At 39.1% G+C, this 16044-nt stretch overlaps 1 protein-coding gene across 5 annotated transcripts in view; it reads right to left on the reverse strand.

The window, feature by feature from the left end:
• Nucleotides 1–16044, reverse strand: part of RALGAPA2 (Ral GTPase activating protein catalytic subunit alpha 2) — a 379885-nt gene that overhangs the window by 111942 nt on the left and 251899 nt on the right. For all 5 annotated transcript variants that reach the window (XR_012903061.2, XM_075925792.2, XM_089777560.1 and 2 more), the window contains 2 exons: nucleotides 9041–9196; nucleotides 975–1133 (listed from right to left, as the gene is read on the reverse strand). Coding sequence is in view for 4 of the 5 variants with exons in the window: in XM_075925792.2 (XP_075781907.2) it covers nucleotides 975–1133; nucleotides 9041–9196 (315 nt within the window). In the remaining variant the exon portion in view is untranslated. The remainder of the gene's footprint in view (nucleotides 1–974; nucleotides 1134–9040; nucleotides 9197–16044) is intronic.

The raw sequence follows: 16044 nt of genomic DNA on the forward strand, positions 1-16044 counted from the left end.
TCATTTTCACTATTTTAAGGTTCCTGACAAATACATTGTAGATTCTTTATACATCCAAAATAAGGTTTAACAGAAATAAAAGGGCATAAATTAACAAGTTACAAAAATAAACCTTAGAATTTGCAACTGTTTACTGACAAATTACTAATTGTTAAACTGTATAGTTCTTGTCTTTTTCATGGATCTGAAAGATGTAACATATTCAACTTAAAAAAATGTGTTACCGGATTTATGGATCATTTTAGTACACTGCTGTACCCTAAGACAAACATCATCCTTCATCTATGAAGGAGATGGTATTGTGGACTACAATTACTTTTATTAAATAAATTTTCCATTAAAAAATTAATGTATCAAATAAATTACAACCACAAATTTACGCACACTTATAATTTCTCCCTTAATGTGTACAACTTTTTAGACACTGGTTTCCTTTTGCTCTGAGATTTAACACCACATTTACTAGGAAACTGAAGTTACACTTTTAAATTATTGACTAAAATAGAAGAGAAATTAAAATAAGTCTTACTAACACCACAAATTTGGATATTTCCCCCCAAAACCCAGGATGCTAAGTGAGAGGAAAGGCACACACTTCTTAAATCATCCCAATGAGTCCGATTATTGCAGAGGTCTCAAACACTGGTTGAGGGTACATACAGAACCATATGTGCCATATGTGCTGCAGTATCTAAGTATGGTGGGGAGAATTAATGCCAAGTGAAGTCTCTCTCAATTTCCTTGATTTTATTAGTTTAAATAGAGCCTTGCCATTGTTTTAAACAAGTTTCTTTATATTTCATCTCCTACACTTTAGAATTTTAAAAGGTTGCCCCCAAATGTTAAGCATTACAGTAACATGAATATGTTCTTCATTTCATATCTAGTTATTTAAATGTGTACTTATTAAATTCTCAGAATAAGGCAGTTTTCTTTAAGCTATACAAGAAATGTTGGCCGTATTCAAAACATACCTCTGGTTTCTTCATTATCTCTACAAAAAACATGTGATTCTTCATTGGATAAATAATAATTAAAACATCTCCAAAATCTGTTGGTATAATACCCCTGCGGTAGTTCCTGGTGTGCTCAGACCAGACGATGTGAACCTCATCATTTCCCAAGTGACGAAGCTGCAACGGCAAATTGGCTCTTTATTAATCAGAGTGATAACAACAGTTTATGAGGGGTCATGGCTTACAAATTGAATTACAATGCTTGACAGTAGAAATATTTCATTACAGAAAAGGTTAAAATATTGTTTTTCTCTGCTTGCTGGAAATTAAAAGCAACTAAAGAACTTGTCTCATTTAAAACATTGTTATTTAATGTTGTGATTAAGTAATTATCAAATTATCAGCTTGCATGAATTGTAAATGCATAGTGTATATACAGATTCCTATGATAATCTGGATTACTATATCAAAATGAGAATTAGCAGAACATTTTAATTCAGTTAAAATACTGAAACCTATACAACAATAAAAATTCTGGTTGCAAACACATCTTCTATTGTGACTATCCATATTCTATTTTCTCAGACACCTGAAAGACTGACTTTTGGGATTGATGCTTATTATGCTGTCAGAAGGCAAATTATGTTCTGAAAATGTGAGCAAAATCTTGAAAGTAATTTTTGAGTTATGAGAGAACTAGAGAAAAATTACCTTTAAAAAAACAAACAAAATATGCCTGAAGCTTAAAGTTGAATTTTATCATATAACTAGTCCTTTATTAAATAGTAGTGCCTTTTCTTTATGAAGAAAAAATGTTTGTGATTTAACGAATGTAAAGTAATTTGAAAATTACACACGGAACATTCACAATAGACTGTTTCTGCTATACACTTTACCGTGATATTATATCTAGTTATTAAAAGTGAAATTTACTCCTATGCAGGAGGCTAGCACAAGACCTGTACAATACTTAAGTTCTATTTAAACCTTAAAATAGAGAAAGCTGATAATTAGAATAAACCATAGGTTATGTTCTGGCCTTCTGATAGTGATGAATTTCATTCTACTAGAATTTGGTAGTAATTTTTCAACAGTAAAGGATTTCTAGCAAAGTTTCAAAACAATATTGCAAGGATCGGAATGCTAAAAACAGTACCTTTACTTAGGACATTATGGGCTAATAATAGCTGGAATTTATACTTGAGCAAAGCAAAATAAGACCTGTTCATACAATAACTCAAGTTCACAGCTCATTATTTGATTTTACTTGACACTGAAAAGTTACTGAATTTATTTCTCTAATTTATACATACAAATAAAAAAAATCAATTTCAGTTCTAGCTACAAAATAAATAATCATCAGTAACTCATTCCTCAGTTTGAAATGTGTAAACACTACACAAAGTATTTTTTTCCCCTGGACCAATACAGATTAGCGTAAAATAACTCTCTCACAATCCTGCCCATGGCTATGCGCATTCCATTATTTTCTAATGCTACCTGATGATTGAGTTAAAAAACAAAAATGTGTGAAAATTGTGTATTTTGTGTACACACACATATAGCTAGATATATAGATACACACACAGATATATAGTGAAATCTTGGTTCCCCTGAAGACAATGGCAAAACTCCCACTGACTTCAATGAGGATATGATTTCGCCCACAGTGAGTAAATGGATGCAACTTAAAAACTGTATGAGTGACCACAAAATGTGAAGCAAATTTCCTATTGAACAAAAGAAGTGTCTGGGCTACACTAATACATACGTTACAGCTATTCAGAAATAGTATACATTACTCTAGCAAAAAATAAACAGAATGTGGAAGGGAATTCACAGCACACAAACGGGTACATTTAATGTAATAGTATACTAGCTGAATAACAGTAAGAGCCCAATTATATTTCTTGTACTCACTGAGTAGCATTTTTGAAAACAGTTCAATGGGAATATTTTTTGAAGTGCTACTAAGTGTAAATAAGGATTTATTTATATAAATCAACTCATTATATAGTAGACTGAAGTTAAGACAGAGTTCTAGTAGTAGCTTTGCAACAAATTAAAAACCTACTTTGCTTGACTTTTAAAACCATCATTAATTTAACAAATTCCAGTACACAACATATATGAAATCACAGAACATCCTCTTCACAGATTATCCAATTACATAGAGGAACACAAGCACATTCCTCTAACTGTAAGATACAACATTCTGAAGGAGTATCTCCTACAACACTCAGTCTCAAAGTTCTTTGAAAGCATATGCAGATGTATAAAAAGCAAGAGGAAAAACACAAGACCAAACCTTGAAAAAAGCAGGACTTCTTTTTCAATCATATGATTTCTTCAACCAATGATTTCTTATATTTATAAGCACTTTTCATTCTGAAGAATCCCAAAATAATTTACAAACATTATAGGGATTGCTCATCTATGTCTGAAATACAGCCACTTCTAGCATGCTAACATAGTAACCATTCTGAACTAGCAACACCACATTTTGTAATAGGATTTAAATACAAGAGAACATCCAAAACAGAATATAATTTTGCTAGTTGTCATTTAGCCAGAAAACAGTGGCGTACAGTCCTATCTTTTACAAAAAAGACAACATACTTAATGATCACATGTGACTGGAACCTTGATTCTATGTCTTTTCCAAAAGATACCTCCCTTCAGAAATGGAGTGCTTATTAGTACAATGCTTTGGCATCAGTTTGATTCTCACTTAGAAGACAGACACATATTGAATCATGAATCTCTCTTCCTAGTACCTAGGTTCTCTGAAACGTTATCCATCTAAATCTGACAAGACTACATTCTGCTTCACCTGTGAGATATAACACAATCACAGCCCAAAGTAACACCAGAAACGTGTATTTGCTTTAGAGTGATAATTACCTTTGCGGCTTGAAAGACCATTTATCATAATATTTGTAAAGGTCATGTATCCTTGATCAGTATTATTATTTGAACTACAATAATACCTAGGAGCCCTAGCCATAGACCACACTTTGTTAGGTACCGTACAAACAAAGAGACAGTCACTACTCCCAGAGACTTCTAATGTATGAGACAAAAACCAACAAATCAATATAGGCAGACAGGGAATACAAGTAAACAAGTAGATAGTATTGGTCAATAGGATAGGCAGTTTGCCACACCAAACATTTAACCATTGTCAGGTTTTCTGTAGATATCTTTGCAAAGGAAAGTTCTGAGGAGGACTTCTGAAGGTGGGTAATAAGGTAGCTTGGTGGATGTTTCTGCCAAATGCATTCCAAACACCCATGGGGCAACATAGGAGAAAGCACACAGATGCCTATTTAAAAATTTAACAAATGGGCAGTGGAAACTGGTTTCATGGGCCAAACAGAGGAGAAGATTAACAATTCAGTAGTGAAAGAGAGGTAAATATGGTGGAGATTTATTATAAGGGCCTTGAAAGTGAGCACAAGCAATTTATGTTTGATTCAATCTCTCTACATGGGCAAAATGCAGGACAATGTAGCACTTTAAAGACTAACAAGATGGTTTATTAGATGATGAGCTTTCGTGGGCCAGACCCACTTCCTCAGATCAAATAGTGGAAGAAAGTAGTCACAACCATATATACCAAAGGATACAATTAAAAAAAATGAACAAATATGAAAAGGACAAATGCCCCCCCGCATCCCCCTCCTGTTCTGCAATGTGATTTGTCCTTTTCATATTTGTTCATTTTTTTAATTGTATCCTTTGGTATATATGGTTGTGACTACTTTCTTCCACTATTTGATCTGAGGAAGTGGGTCTGGCCCACGAAAGCTCATCATCTAATAAACCATCTTGTTAGTCTTTAAAGTGCTACATTGTCCTGCATTTTGCTTCAACTACCCCAGACTAACACGGCTACATTTCTATCACTCTCTACATGGGGATTCAAAGGGAGAGGTAGCATTGTCAAAGTAATGGGCTAGGAAAATGAACTTGACAGCAGCATTCTGAAAGGATAGACGTGAGGAAAGATTGCATTTATCAAGGCTAGAAAAAATAATGTTGCATTAATCAATGCACAAGACGATGAGAGCTTAATCAAGCGCTTTAGAGGATGTATAAAGGCTGTGTATTAAGATAGTTTGATTATAGCCTGGCCATGAGCCTGGCCATGGAGTCATAGGTGACGTCCAGGTTATAGCCTGCCTGACCACCGTGATGATGGTGTTGTCCAGAGTGATAGAGAAAAGTGACAGTAGGGAAGATGTGGGAAGAAGATTAGTGACTCTGTTTTAGCCATGTTTAGCTAGCCATTCACAAGACGTCAGAGAAGCAGATCGAGGCTTTAATTTGGACAGAAGATAACACAGACTAGAGATGTAAATCTGTGAGTTGCTGGCATTGTAGTTACATTTGTATCTGTGGATTGCCCAGAGATGAAATTTATAGATAAGTGGTCACCAACCAATAGATTGGGCTCTACTGGTAGATCTAGGAGCCTCTGACAGGTGACCCTGACTGGTTTGGCCAAGAGGCTATCAAGCACAGCACTTCAACTGCCTCTCCCCCACTGCTGTGCATCTCCTGCCCTTTGCCTTGGCTCTGCCCAGCGGGAGCCTGCTGCTTGCTGTGCAGAGCAGGGAAGGGAGAGGAGGGAGCGCTGATGTCAGCGTGCCCCCCCTCCCACCCTGTATTCTATAGCCATAGAACGGATGGAGGGAGTTTTCTGTGTGTTGTTGAGAATAGTGCAGGGACAGGGCAGGGGTGATCCTGCTTTAGCCCCACTGTACCACCACCCAGAAGCCACCTGAGGTAAGCAGTGTCCAGCTGGAGCCAGAAGTCCAAACCCCTGCCCTAATCATAAACCCCTTCTTACTCTCCAAGCTCCTGTCCTAGCCCTGAACCCCTTGGACTCAAACTCCCTTACAGAGCCTGTACCCTGAACCCCCTCCCCCACCCCAACTCCCTGCCCCAGGCTCAGCTCAGAGCCCCCCCCCCCACACTTCAAATCCCTTAGCCCAAGACCAGAGCCTGTGTCCCAACCCCTCTGCCCCTGCCTGGTGAAAGGAAGGAAGGATGGGGGAGGGAGGGAGGGAGGATGGAGTTAGCAGGAGTAGGGCCTCAGAGAAGGGGCACAAAGGAGGCGGGTTAAGGGTATTTGGGTCAGACGTAGATCCTGGATTGCCCTTAAATTCAAAAAGTGATCTTCTGCTTAAAAAGGTTGGAGACCACTGGTGTCGACAGAAGAGAAGGGGACCTGGGACAAATGGCAGATGAGGAAGGATATGATGAAGGAGAGATTAGAAAATTAGGAGGGGATCCAGAAGAGGACAGTCTTGTAAATCAAGGGAGGAAAAGATTTCATTGAATTGTCAGTGAATTCTGACAGTTTTGATCATATCATTATCATACTGTACCTATCAATTTTTTTTAAAGATTGGCTTTTGTGCTTTGACAAAACATTATTATATCACCAATGACATAGAATAGTAAAGCCACAATACACTAACTGTGGACTTCTTACTTAGATCACTGACAAAAAATATTTTGGATTTTTGTGTGATATTCCTAAAGCTTCTGAGAACAAACTAAACCCCAAAGTGTCTGTTTTGGCTATTGCCAACTAGATGAATAAATAATCCAAAGCAAAAATGATGAGTCCTCTCTCCTCCAATAAACACTGTTAAAAAAATTAACCAACCATGAAAAGGATGAAACAACTAGAAAATAAGACAAATAAGTAGGCTGTTCTTTTAAACTGAGCCTGCCCTGAAAGTTGGTGGAGATGTACATAAACAAATATTCAAGGAAGGAAGCTTTTGCTGTTTGCATTTTCCTTCTAAAACTTCATTGATTATTATAAGCAGAACATAACTTTAAGAACGTGAATGAGATTTACCCATGTTTTTAACCACACATTTGTTCAAGTACAGAAGTTTCCTTAATGTCTCAATTAGATCAAACTATAAATATACATGTAACTTAGGTCAATGTATAGCCTCTAATTTGAATTATGCCATCATTAATCATGTCTCGGCTGCACTCCCTCAGCTAGAATATGTGCTTCAGAATGTACTTGTCAGTTACAGTACAAATGCTCATTTTTCAAGCCTTATGAAAACAACTCCATGTTCTGAGGCTAGTCGTGCGCCGCTTCCACTCACTCACTTGAGTAAATAGTTTTAAAGGCACTCTGCTTTAGCTAGTCTGCATGCTGCCAGCCAGGCAACACGCCACTGCTGACACTGGTCATGGTACACACCTAATAGTCTGACCTCCTTTTCCTACTAATTGCATTACATAGCCAGCTGGCTCCAGAAAGGAGTCGTCTGTTTGATTGAAGAATTCCTGCTTTTGGGTAGGCATGGCTGCTACTTTTACTAAGTAACAGTCAGGCCTGACATCCCCATTGTTTGTCTGACAGTGAGCCCATCCTAAAATCTAAGTTTTATTTGTAAATTACCCAAGAAACTTCCTGCCAGAACAGCACTGCCTGGAGACTGATAATGTGTGCCTTTCATTCCCTTTCACTCTTACTGTATCACTGCCAATTTGTTTTTCTGCTGCTGGCCAGCCTTAGGCTATAAAAGCCTTGTAAGACATAAGTGCAATTATAGTCCTGGAGTCAAATGAATTGGACAAATCCAATAGCACAGCTCTGTCCCCACTTTGCAAACCCCTACAGCTGTTAGATTAGCTGCTAAAAATCTAATCTAGCTATAGCTAACAAATTTCTGAAGCAAAGGAGCAAGAGTTCAGTATAGTATTGCAACCACATTTCTGAATTGAAAATGTTCTACTATAACAATGGGAGAAGATGAAATAAATCACTTAAATTTTACAGCTCATTTTTAAACTGTTGGGTACAATTTAGTTAGACTAAGACAAGGGACTGTAGGATGCTGTTACTGAGATTGATTTTCATTCTAGCGGTGAGATATCTTGATAAAACTTTTATCACTAATGGTGCTAAATCTTATAGCTGGAAAAGGTACCAGTTGAATTTTGATTATGTCTGTAGGAAAGCTTTTGTTCGGGGCCAAGTCTTCAAATATTATTTAGTGTTGTGATGCTTATTTTTAGAAGAGCAATAACCTTTTTTATATGAAAACTTGTTTTTTTAAATGTAGGTCATACCAAAAATATGTAAAAGGAAACATATTTGTATTATTGTAGTCTGTAGAATTACTGGGCCAAATTCATCCTTGATGGATGTGCACTAACTTTAGTGAATTTTACATCAGAAATAGATGCATCCCCTTGTGTCTAATTAGGTGGGGTTTCTGCATCAGTCTGCAATTGCACAATCCCTGGAATATAAAGTCCACTGTACAACTACAGTATTTACAGGATGCATCCTTGTCCAGCAGAGATAAGACTTTCTATTATACTATTGGGCTTGCAACCAAAGCAATCAGCACTATGCTGCTTTTGTCTGGAGACAGGCAGAAAGAATAGAGCAAAATAATATATATGTGAAACTGCTAGAGACCTACCGGCCTAGTAGCTACCAGGTTTCGCTCAGGATAAAGTTGTTCCTGAGTTGGTTACTGTCTGGGCTCTGGCCATCCTTTGGAACTGAGGGTGCTTGTCAGGATTGTGATTAATCTAATGATGGTTTCATATTGCAGTTGGTTGATTTTTGTGACACATTCATCACTTTTCTTTCACTCCTTTTCTCTTCCTTTAGTAGACTAGCTCACTTTTTTGTTCATCCATCTTTGTATTTTAGGAGAATGATATTTTATTACATTTTATTATATCGTACATAGTTTTATTATGTTGTACTGAACTCTGAAGGTTATGACAATGAGGCAAATGAAATAAAACAGTTATTATTATTATTATTATTACTACAAATGGTATTTGATGCTGCCATGGAAATGCAGAATCCAGTTTTCACAAAGCAGTTAATTTGGAGGAGTAAGCTGTGTGCTGCAGAATAAAGAGGGGTTTGCATACATAGTACAACTTGTATTCCATTCAAATTCTGATTTAAGCACATGAAGATTCCCCCCCCCCCACATATTTCAAAATAATTTACTAGCAATATTGTAGAAATATTGTAGAAATTTCTATCATAGTAAATTATATAAATGAAGTACCTTTTTGGTCAGTGAATCATCTGAATCTGATGGCATTCTTGTGGACACATGAAAAATGACTTCCACGGTAGAGGTAGCATAATATGGTGCTGTTTGTCCTGTGCTGCCATTACGTTGCAGACCACCCATAAATCCACAATGTGTTGAAAGATCAACCTTATTGATGCAAAAGGGAAAACAATAAGGAAAAAGGCTTCTCTTTACTAAGCCATATTCAAAGGAGATTATAGCATAGATGACCAAAGGGGAATGTATGTGATATGTAAAGGCTTTAATTTGGTGGGGGGGGGGAGAGGGTGTACAACATATTAGGATATGCCTGCTTTCCATATCTATAAGCTACTAAAAGGAAACATCTCTAAAACTAGTAATTAGATAGTCATAATGGAGACAAGGTGATCTGCTTACCTATTAATGTAGTTTCTTTTATTCTTTAGTGACTGATTACAAACTACTGGTATTCTATCTTTCTACATTGCAAATGGCAAGAGGGACCAAAGTAATTCTCTAATATTAGGCTCCTTCATTGAGGTTAATTCTGTCTGAATAAACCAGTTCAAGAAACCTTAGAACAATGAACCACACTCATGAACCCTTAATGAAAAATCAATGTCCAATATGGAGATAACAAACAAACATAGGTGAAAAGAAATGCCCCACAAAGCGCAATTGCTATTACAATTTTAAAAATAATATAACATCTAAAAGCATATATGTTCATTACACCTTCAGTCTTGTACAACCTTTATACCTGTAAAACCCCACTTCAAAGGGCAAAGAAAAGTGCAAGTTTCCAGTCCACAATTCAGCAGCCTCAGGCTTGGGGATCTGGGATGGCCCATTAAAAAGTGAAGCTAAAATTAGGGCAAAAGAACTATTTGTTTTTTATCACCACCTGGGGGGGTCAGTCCAGATAGGGAACTTTAGTGACAATAGCACTATAGACATTAATGTAACAATGGTCAACAGACCACTTTCTGCAGGGCTTCCTTGTAGGCATGCCACACCGGCAGTGGCAAGGGAAATGATGTAGGAATGCTCAGGTTACCACCCTGCGGCATTCTAGATGGAAGATATCTCTTTCTGCTTATAATATGGCTACAACCTTGTTAGAGAGGGCTCTGATGGTTGGAAGATGATATCAACTTTACACCATAGAGGTGAGAGAATGACTCAGAAGTGTATCTGTCAATTAAGTCCTTCAATTCTTTCTAGTGCTGTAACATGAACAAAAGGCCAGATGACCATCTCACTATGGCTTTTTTAAGGTTGACCCCCAGTTCCTCTTTATATTAAGGTATGCAGCTATTTTCATTATTTAAAAAAGACCAGAGAAAAGGAAGGACTCCTTAACCTACCAGTCAGCGAAAGGATCATGAGAAAGAAGGGAGTGACGGGCTAATTTGGTTATCATTGCATTTTGATGAAAGACTTAGTAAACACCTAAATGTGAAAGGCCTGAATATCTTTCACTCTCAACAGAACAGATGCCCTCCAGAAAGTTTGTCTGAAGAGGGGAGGGAGGACCTTTTGGACACTGGTCTTATAGGCCTGAAGAGAAAATATAGAAGGGTAAGACAGACCAAGTACATTCCCAAAGGGAGTATAAATAGATACTAAGGGCCTTGTCTTGTTTACTGCCTGAAAGTTTGGTCCTGTTCTAAAAAGGAGCTGTAGAAACAGCATCGCAGAGTACCATCTATTTGTCTTGCAGTTCAAAGTTGCTTATTTTACATATCAAAAGTTTTTTTCTGTTAGCCATGCAGTCATTCTTCAAGCTAAAAGTTAAGCTGGGTTTTACGGTATCATGCATTGTCACTGTATTGCCTTTGGTTGCACCTCAGTAGGACTGCACAGCGTACATGAAGATAGACTATAGCCCTGCAGTTGGACCTCAGTTAACAATCCTTTTGATACATGATCCAGAACAGAATCCAGCTCACTTGTCTCATTGCTGCAGTGGTTCTACAGTAAACAGCTGAAAAATGTACTTTTCTCACTGAAGTAGAGTAAGAGTAAACGTGTGGAGTAGCTCTGTTGAAGAATAGGATTCCATTTTTAGAGAGTCATTTTCTGACCTTAATTTCCTTTATGGACTCACTTTTGGGTGACACTCCAATGACCTTTCTTGTTGCTATTTTTGGCACTCTAGCTCAGCAATGCTAGTACATATCTTGGCTCTCTGAGCTGGAGACATACTCTAAATGGAGACAGTAGTATATAGCATCAGAGTGCCCTGGATCAAAATGAAGAACATGAAAATTGGGATGCCACTGGTCTAAGACCTCAACACCTTCTAAATTAGAGATGATAAAATGTGTTTCTTTTGATAAAGGTTTACCTGCAGAAATTCTCAGTGAATACATGCTTACACCCAAGGAGGGGGGAGCCGGTGTGCGTAGGAAGCTGTCTTTTAAGTTGGCTCCCTGTACATACCGGCGCCTGCAGAGTCACTTGCCTCCCCACCTTGCACTGCTGCTCTGATATATTCTCTCTCTTAAAAGCCAGCTCCCCCCACACTTACTGACTCCTGCCTTCCCCTCTCCTGCTGGGTTGGGGGGGGGGAAGCATGTGGCTCAGCAGGAGCCAATACGCCCAAGGAGCCGGCTCTCTGTATGTACTGGCTCCAACATGGCCCCCCCCCATGCTGCTGCCGTTCTATCAGTGACAGCAACATGGAGGCCAGGAGGCTCACCAAAAGCTGGTGCTTGTGGAGAACTTGCAAGCTGGTGCTTGCGGAAAGCCTGCTTCCCCGTCCCTGCACTGTTGCCCCTGATACCAAGGCAGTAGCACAGGGAAGGGGAGCTACATGTAACCATGAAGGTTAACCCATGAGCCCAGGCTCATCGGTTAACTGTTTACATGTTTACACCATCATATCCCTACTTCTAAAGTAACTTTTCCATTAACAGGGAAAGAGAAAAGACATGCTATCCGTGGCATGCCGATGATATGAGGCATCAACCTTAAGAATATGAACCTCATTCAAAAAGTAGAGAACAAAAAGAGGAACTTCTGTACTTTCCCATTTTCAGGTATAATGTTTGGGTGCATATGGAGCAGATGGCCACAGCTGTCATCTAAAGAGAATACCTACAGTGTGATTCCACTTAATGGATCTGACAGATGCTTAGCTAGTTTGCTTTACAATTCGTTTTTTGATATGGTGTATGGCAAAGACAGTGATTAGATTTCTCTCTACCCCCAGAAAGATATGACATGCTTTACATTATTTTCCAGGGTTTTTATTCTGTCATAAGGACTGCCTATTCAAGTGACCAGGATCATGTTCATCTTCGCCACTCTGCCCGTTAGATCATAGGTGAAATGAAGAACAAACTAAACTGCTCAGTGGCCTGTGTTTCAGAAGTGCTAAGCTTCCATAACTTTCATTCAATTCCACTGGATTTGGGGGATCTCAATTAGGGATGTTAGCGACTAGTCAACTAACTGACAAAAAGGAACTTATTGATTAGCACTATCGACTAGTCACTTCCCCCCAGCTGCCGCTCCACACTGAACAGCCCAGGGAAGATGGCGCACAAAAGCGGTAGGTCAGTTTCTGTTCCATGGGTGTCTCTTCATTCATCAGACCTCACACCCACATACCCAGCTGCTGCTCTGCACCAGATAGTCGAGGGAAGCTGGCGTGCGAAGGCACTAGGTTGGGTGTGTGTGTGTGCGTGCGTGTGTGTGAGCGTGCATTTTCTCATGAATAAAAAAAGACCTGTAGAGCAGGAACTGACTTAGTGCCTTTGCATGCCAGCTTCCCTGGGCTGTACAATGCAGTGTGTCCATGAGTGTTTGTGTGAGCGTGTGGTCTCGTGAATGAAAAGAGACCTGAGGAGTCAGGACTGAACATAAGAACGGCCGTACTGGGTCACATCAAAGGTCCATCTAGCCCAGTATCCTGTCTACCGACAGTGGCCAGCACCAGATGCCCCAGAGAGGGTGGACCGAAGACAATGATCAAGCAATTTGTCTCCTGCCATCCCTCTCCAGCCTCTGACAAACAGAGGCCAAGGAAACCATTTTATCCCCTGGCTAATAGCCTTTTATGGACCTAACCTCCATGAATTTATCCAGCTTCTCTTTAAACTCTATTATAGTCCTAGCCTTCACAGCCTCCTCTGGCAAGGAGTTCCACAGGTTGACAACACGCTGTGTGAAGAAGAACTTTCTTTTATTAGTTTTAAACCTGCTACCCATTAATTTCATTTGGTGTCCTCTAGTTCTTCTATTATGGGAACTAATAAATAACTTTTCTTTATCAGCCCTCTCCACACCACTCATGATTTTATAGACCTCTATCATATCCCCCCTCAGTCTCCTCTTTTCTAAACTGAAAAGTCCCAGTCGCTTTAACCTCTCCTCATATGGGACCCGTTCCAAACCCCTAATCATTTTAGTTGCCCTTTTCTGAACCCTTTCCAAGGCCAAAATATCTTTTTTGAGGTGAGGAGACCACATCTGTACACAGTATTCAAGATGTGGGCGTACCATAGTTTTATACAGGGGCAGTAAGATATTCTGGGTCTTATTTTCTATCCCTTTCTTAATAATTCCTAGCATCCTATTTGCCTTTTTGACCGCCGCTGCACACTGTGTGGAAGTTTTCAGAGAACTGTCCACGATAACTCCAAGATCTCTTTCCTGATTTGTCGTAGCCAAATTAGCCCCCATCATACTGTACGTATAGTTGGGGTTATTTTTCCCGATGTGCATTACTTTACACTTATCCACATTACATTTCATTTGCCATTTTGTTGCCCAATCACTCAGTTTGGTGAGAAGTTCTTGGAGTCCCTCACAGTCTGCTTCTGTCTTGACTATCCTAAACAGTTTGGTATCATCTGCAAACTTTATTACCTCACTGCTTACCTCTTACTCCAGATCATTTATGAATAAGTTGAAAAGGATTGGTCCCAGGACTGACCCTTGGGGTACACCACTAGTTACCCCTCTCCAATCTGAAAATTTACCATTTATTCCTACCCTTTGTTTCCTGTGTTTTAACCAGTTCTCAATCCAAGAAAGGACCTTCCCTCTTATCCCATGGCCATGTAATTTACACAAGAGCCTTTGGTGAGGGACCTTGTCAAAGGCTTTCTGAAAATCCAAGTATACTATATCTACTGGATCCCCCTTGTCCGCATGTTTGTTAACCCCTTCAAAGAACTCTAACAGATTAGTAAGACAGAAACCATGTTGACTTTTGTCCAACAAATTATGTTCTGCTACATGCTTCACAATTTTATTCTTTACTATTGTTTCGACTAATTTGCCCGGTACTGAAGTTAGACTTACCGGTCTGTAATTGCCAGGATCGCCTCTAGAGCCCTTTTTAAATATTGGTGTCACGTTGGCTACCTTCCAGTCATTACGTACGGAAGCCGATTTAAAGGATAGGTTACAAACCACAGCTAATAGCTCAGCAATTTCCCATTTAAGTTCTTTTAGAACCCTTGGATGAATGCCATCCGGTCCCGGAGATTTGTTAACATTAAGTTTTTCTATTTGTTCCAAAACCTCCTCTAATGACACTTTAATCCGGGACAGTTCCTCAGATTCATCACCCACAAAGGACGGTGCAGATTTGGGAATCTCCCCAACGTCCTCAGCCGTGAAGACTGAAGCAAAGAAATCATTTAGTTTCTCCACAATGGCTTTATCGTCCTTGATTGCTCCTTTTATAGCTCGATCATCTAGGGGACCCACAGGCTTTTTAGCAGGCTTCCTGCTTCTAATGTACTTAAAAAACATTTTGTTATTTCTTTTTGAGTTTTTGGCTAGCTGTTCCTCAAAATCTTTTTTTGCTTTTCTTATTACATTTTTACACTTGATTTGACAGTGTTTATGTTCCTTTCTATTTATCTCACTAGGATTGGACTTCCACTTCTTAAAAGATACCTTTTGTCCCTCACTGCTTCTTTTACATGGTGGTTAAGCCACGGTGACTCTTTTTTAGGTCTCTTGCTATGTTTTTTAATTTGGGGTATACATTTAAGTTGGGCCTCTATTATGGTGTCTTTAAAAAGTTTCCATGTAGCTTTCAGGGATTTGGCTCTAGTCACTGTGCCTTTTAATTTCTGTTTAACTAACCTCCTCATTTTTGCGTAATTCCCCTTTTTGAAATTAAATGCCAGGGTGCTAGACTGCTGAGGTGTTCTTCCCACCACAGGAATGTTGAATGATATTATATTATGATCACTATTCCCAAGCGGTCCTGTAATGGTTATATCCTGGACCTAATCCTGCACTCCACTCAGGACTAAATCGAGAATTGCCTCTCCCCTTGTGGGTTCCTGCACTAGCTGCTCCAAGAAGCAGTCATTTAAGGCATTGAGAAATTTTATCTCCGCTTCTCTTCCTGAGGTGACATGTATCCAGTCAATATGGGGGTAATTAAAATCCCCCATTATTATAGAGTTCTCTATTTTGGTAGCCTCTCTAATCTCCCTCAGCATTTCTATGTCAGTATCGCTGTCCTGGTCAGGTGGTCGGTAATATATCCCTACTGCTAATTTCTTATTATTGGAGCATGGAATTTCTATCCATAGCGATTCTATGGAACATGTTGATTCACTTAATATTTTTATTTCATTTGATTCTACATTATCTTTCACATACAGTGCCACTCCGCCACCCACCCGGCCTGCTCTAGCCTTTCTATATATTTTATATCCCAGTATGATTGTGTCCCACAGATTTTCCTCATTCCACCAGATTTCAGTGATGCCTATTATGTCTATCTCCTCATTTAATACGAGGTACTCTAGTTCACCCATCTTATTAGTCAGACTTCTAGCATTTGTGTACAAGCACTTTAAAAATTTGCCACTGGTTATTTGTCTGCCCTTCCCTGATGCATTGGATTCCTTTGTATGCGGTTGTTTGTCAGCTCTGGCCCATGGTTTGCCCTCTCCCCTCCTCTCTGACTACAGCTTAGAGAATCTCTATCAACGGATTCTCCTCTAAGAGAAGTCTCTCTCCGATTTACGTGC

Source organism: Pelodiscus sinensis, chromosome 3, assembly GCF_052426305.1.
Source record: "Pelodiscus sinensis isolate ZL-2025 chromosome 3, ASM5242630v1, whole genome shotgun sequence".
Classification (NCBI taxonomy): domain Eukaryota; kingdom Metazoa; phylum Chordata; order Testudines; family Trionychidae; genus Pelodiscus; species Pelodiscus sinensis.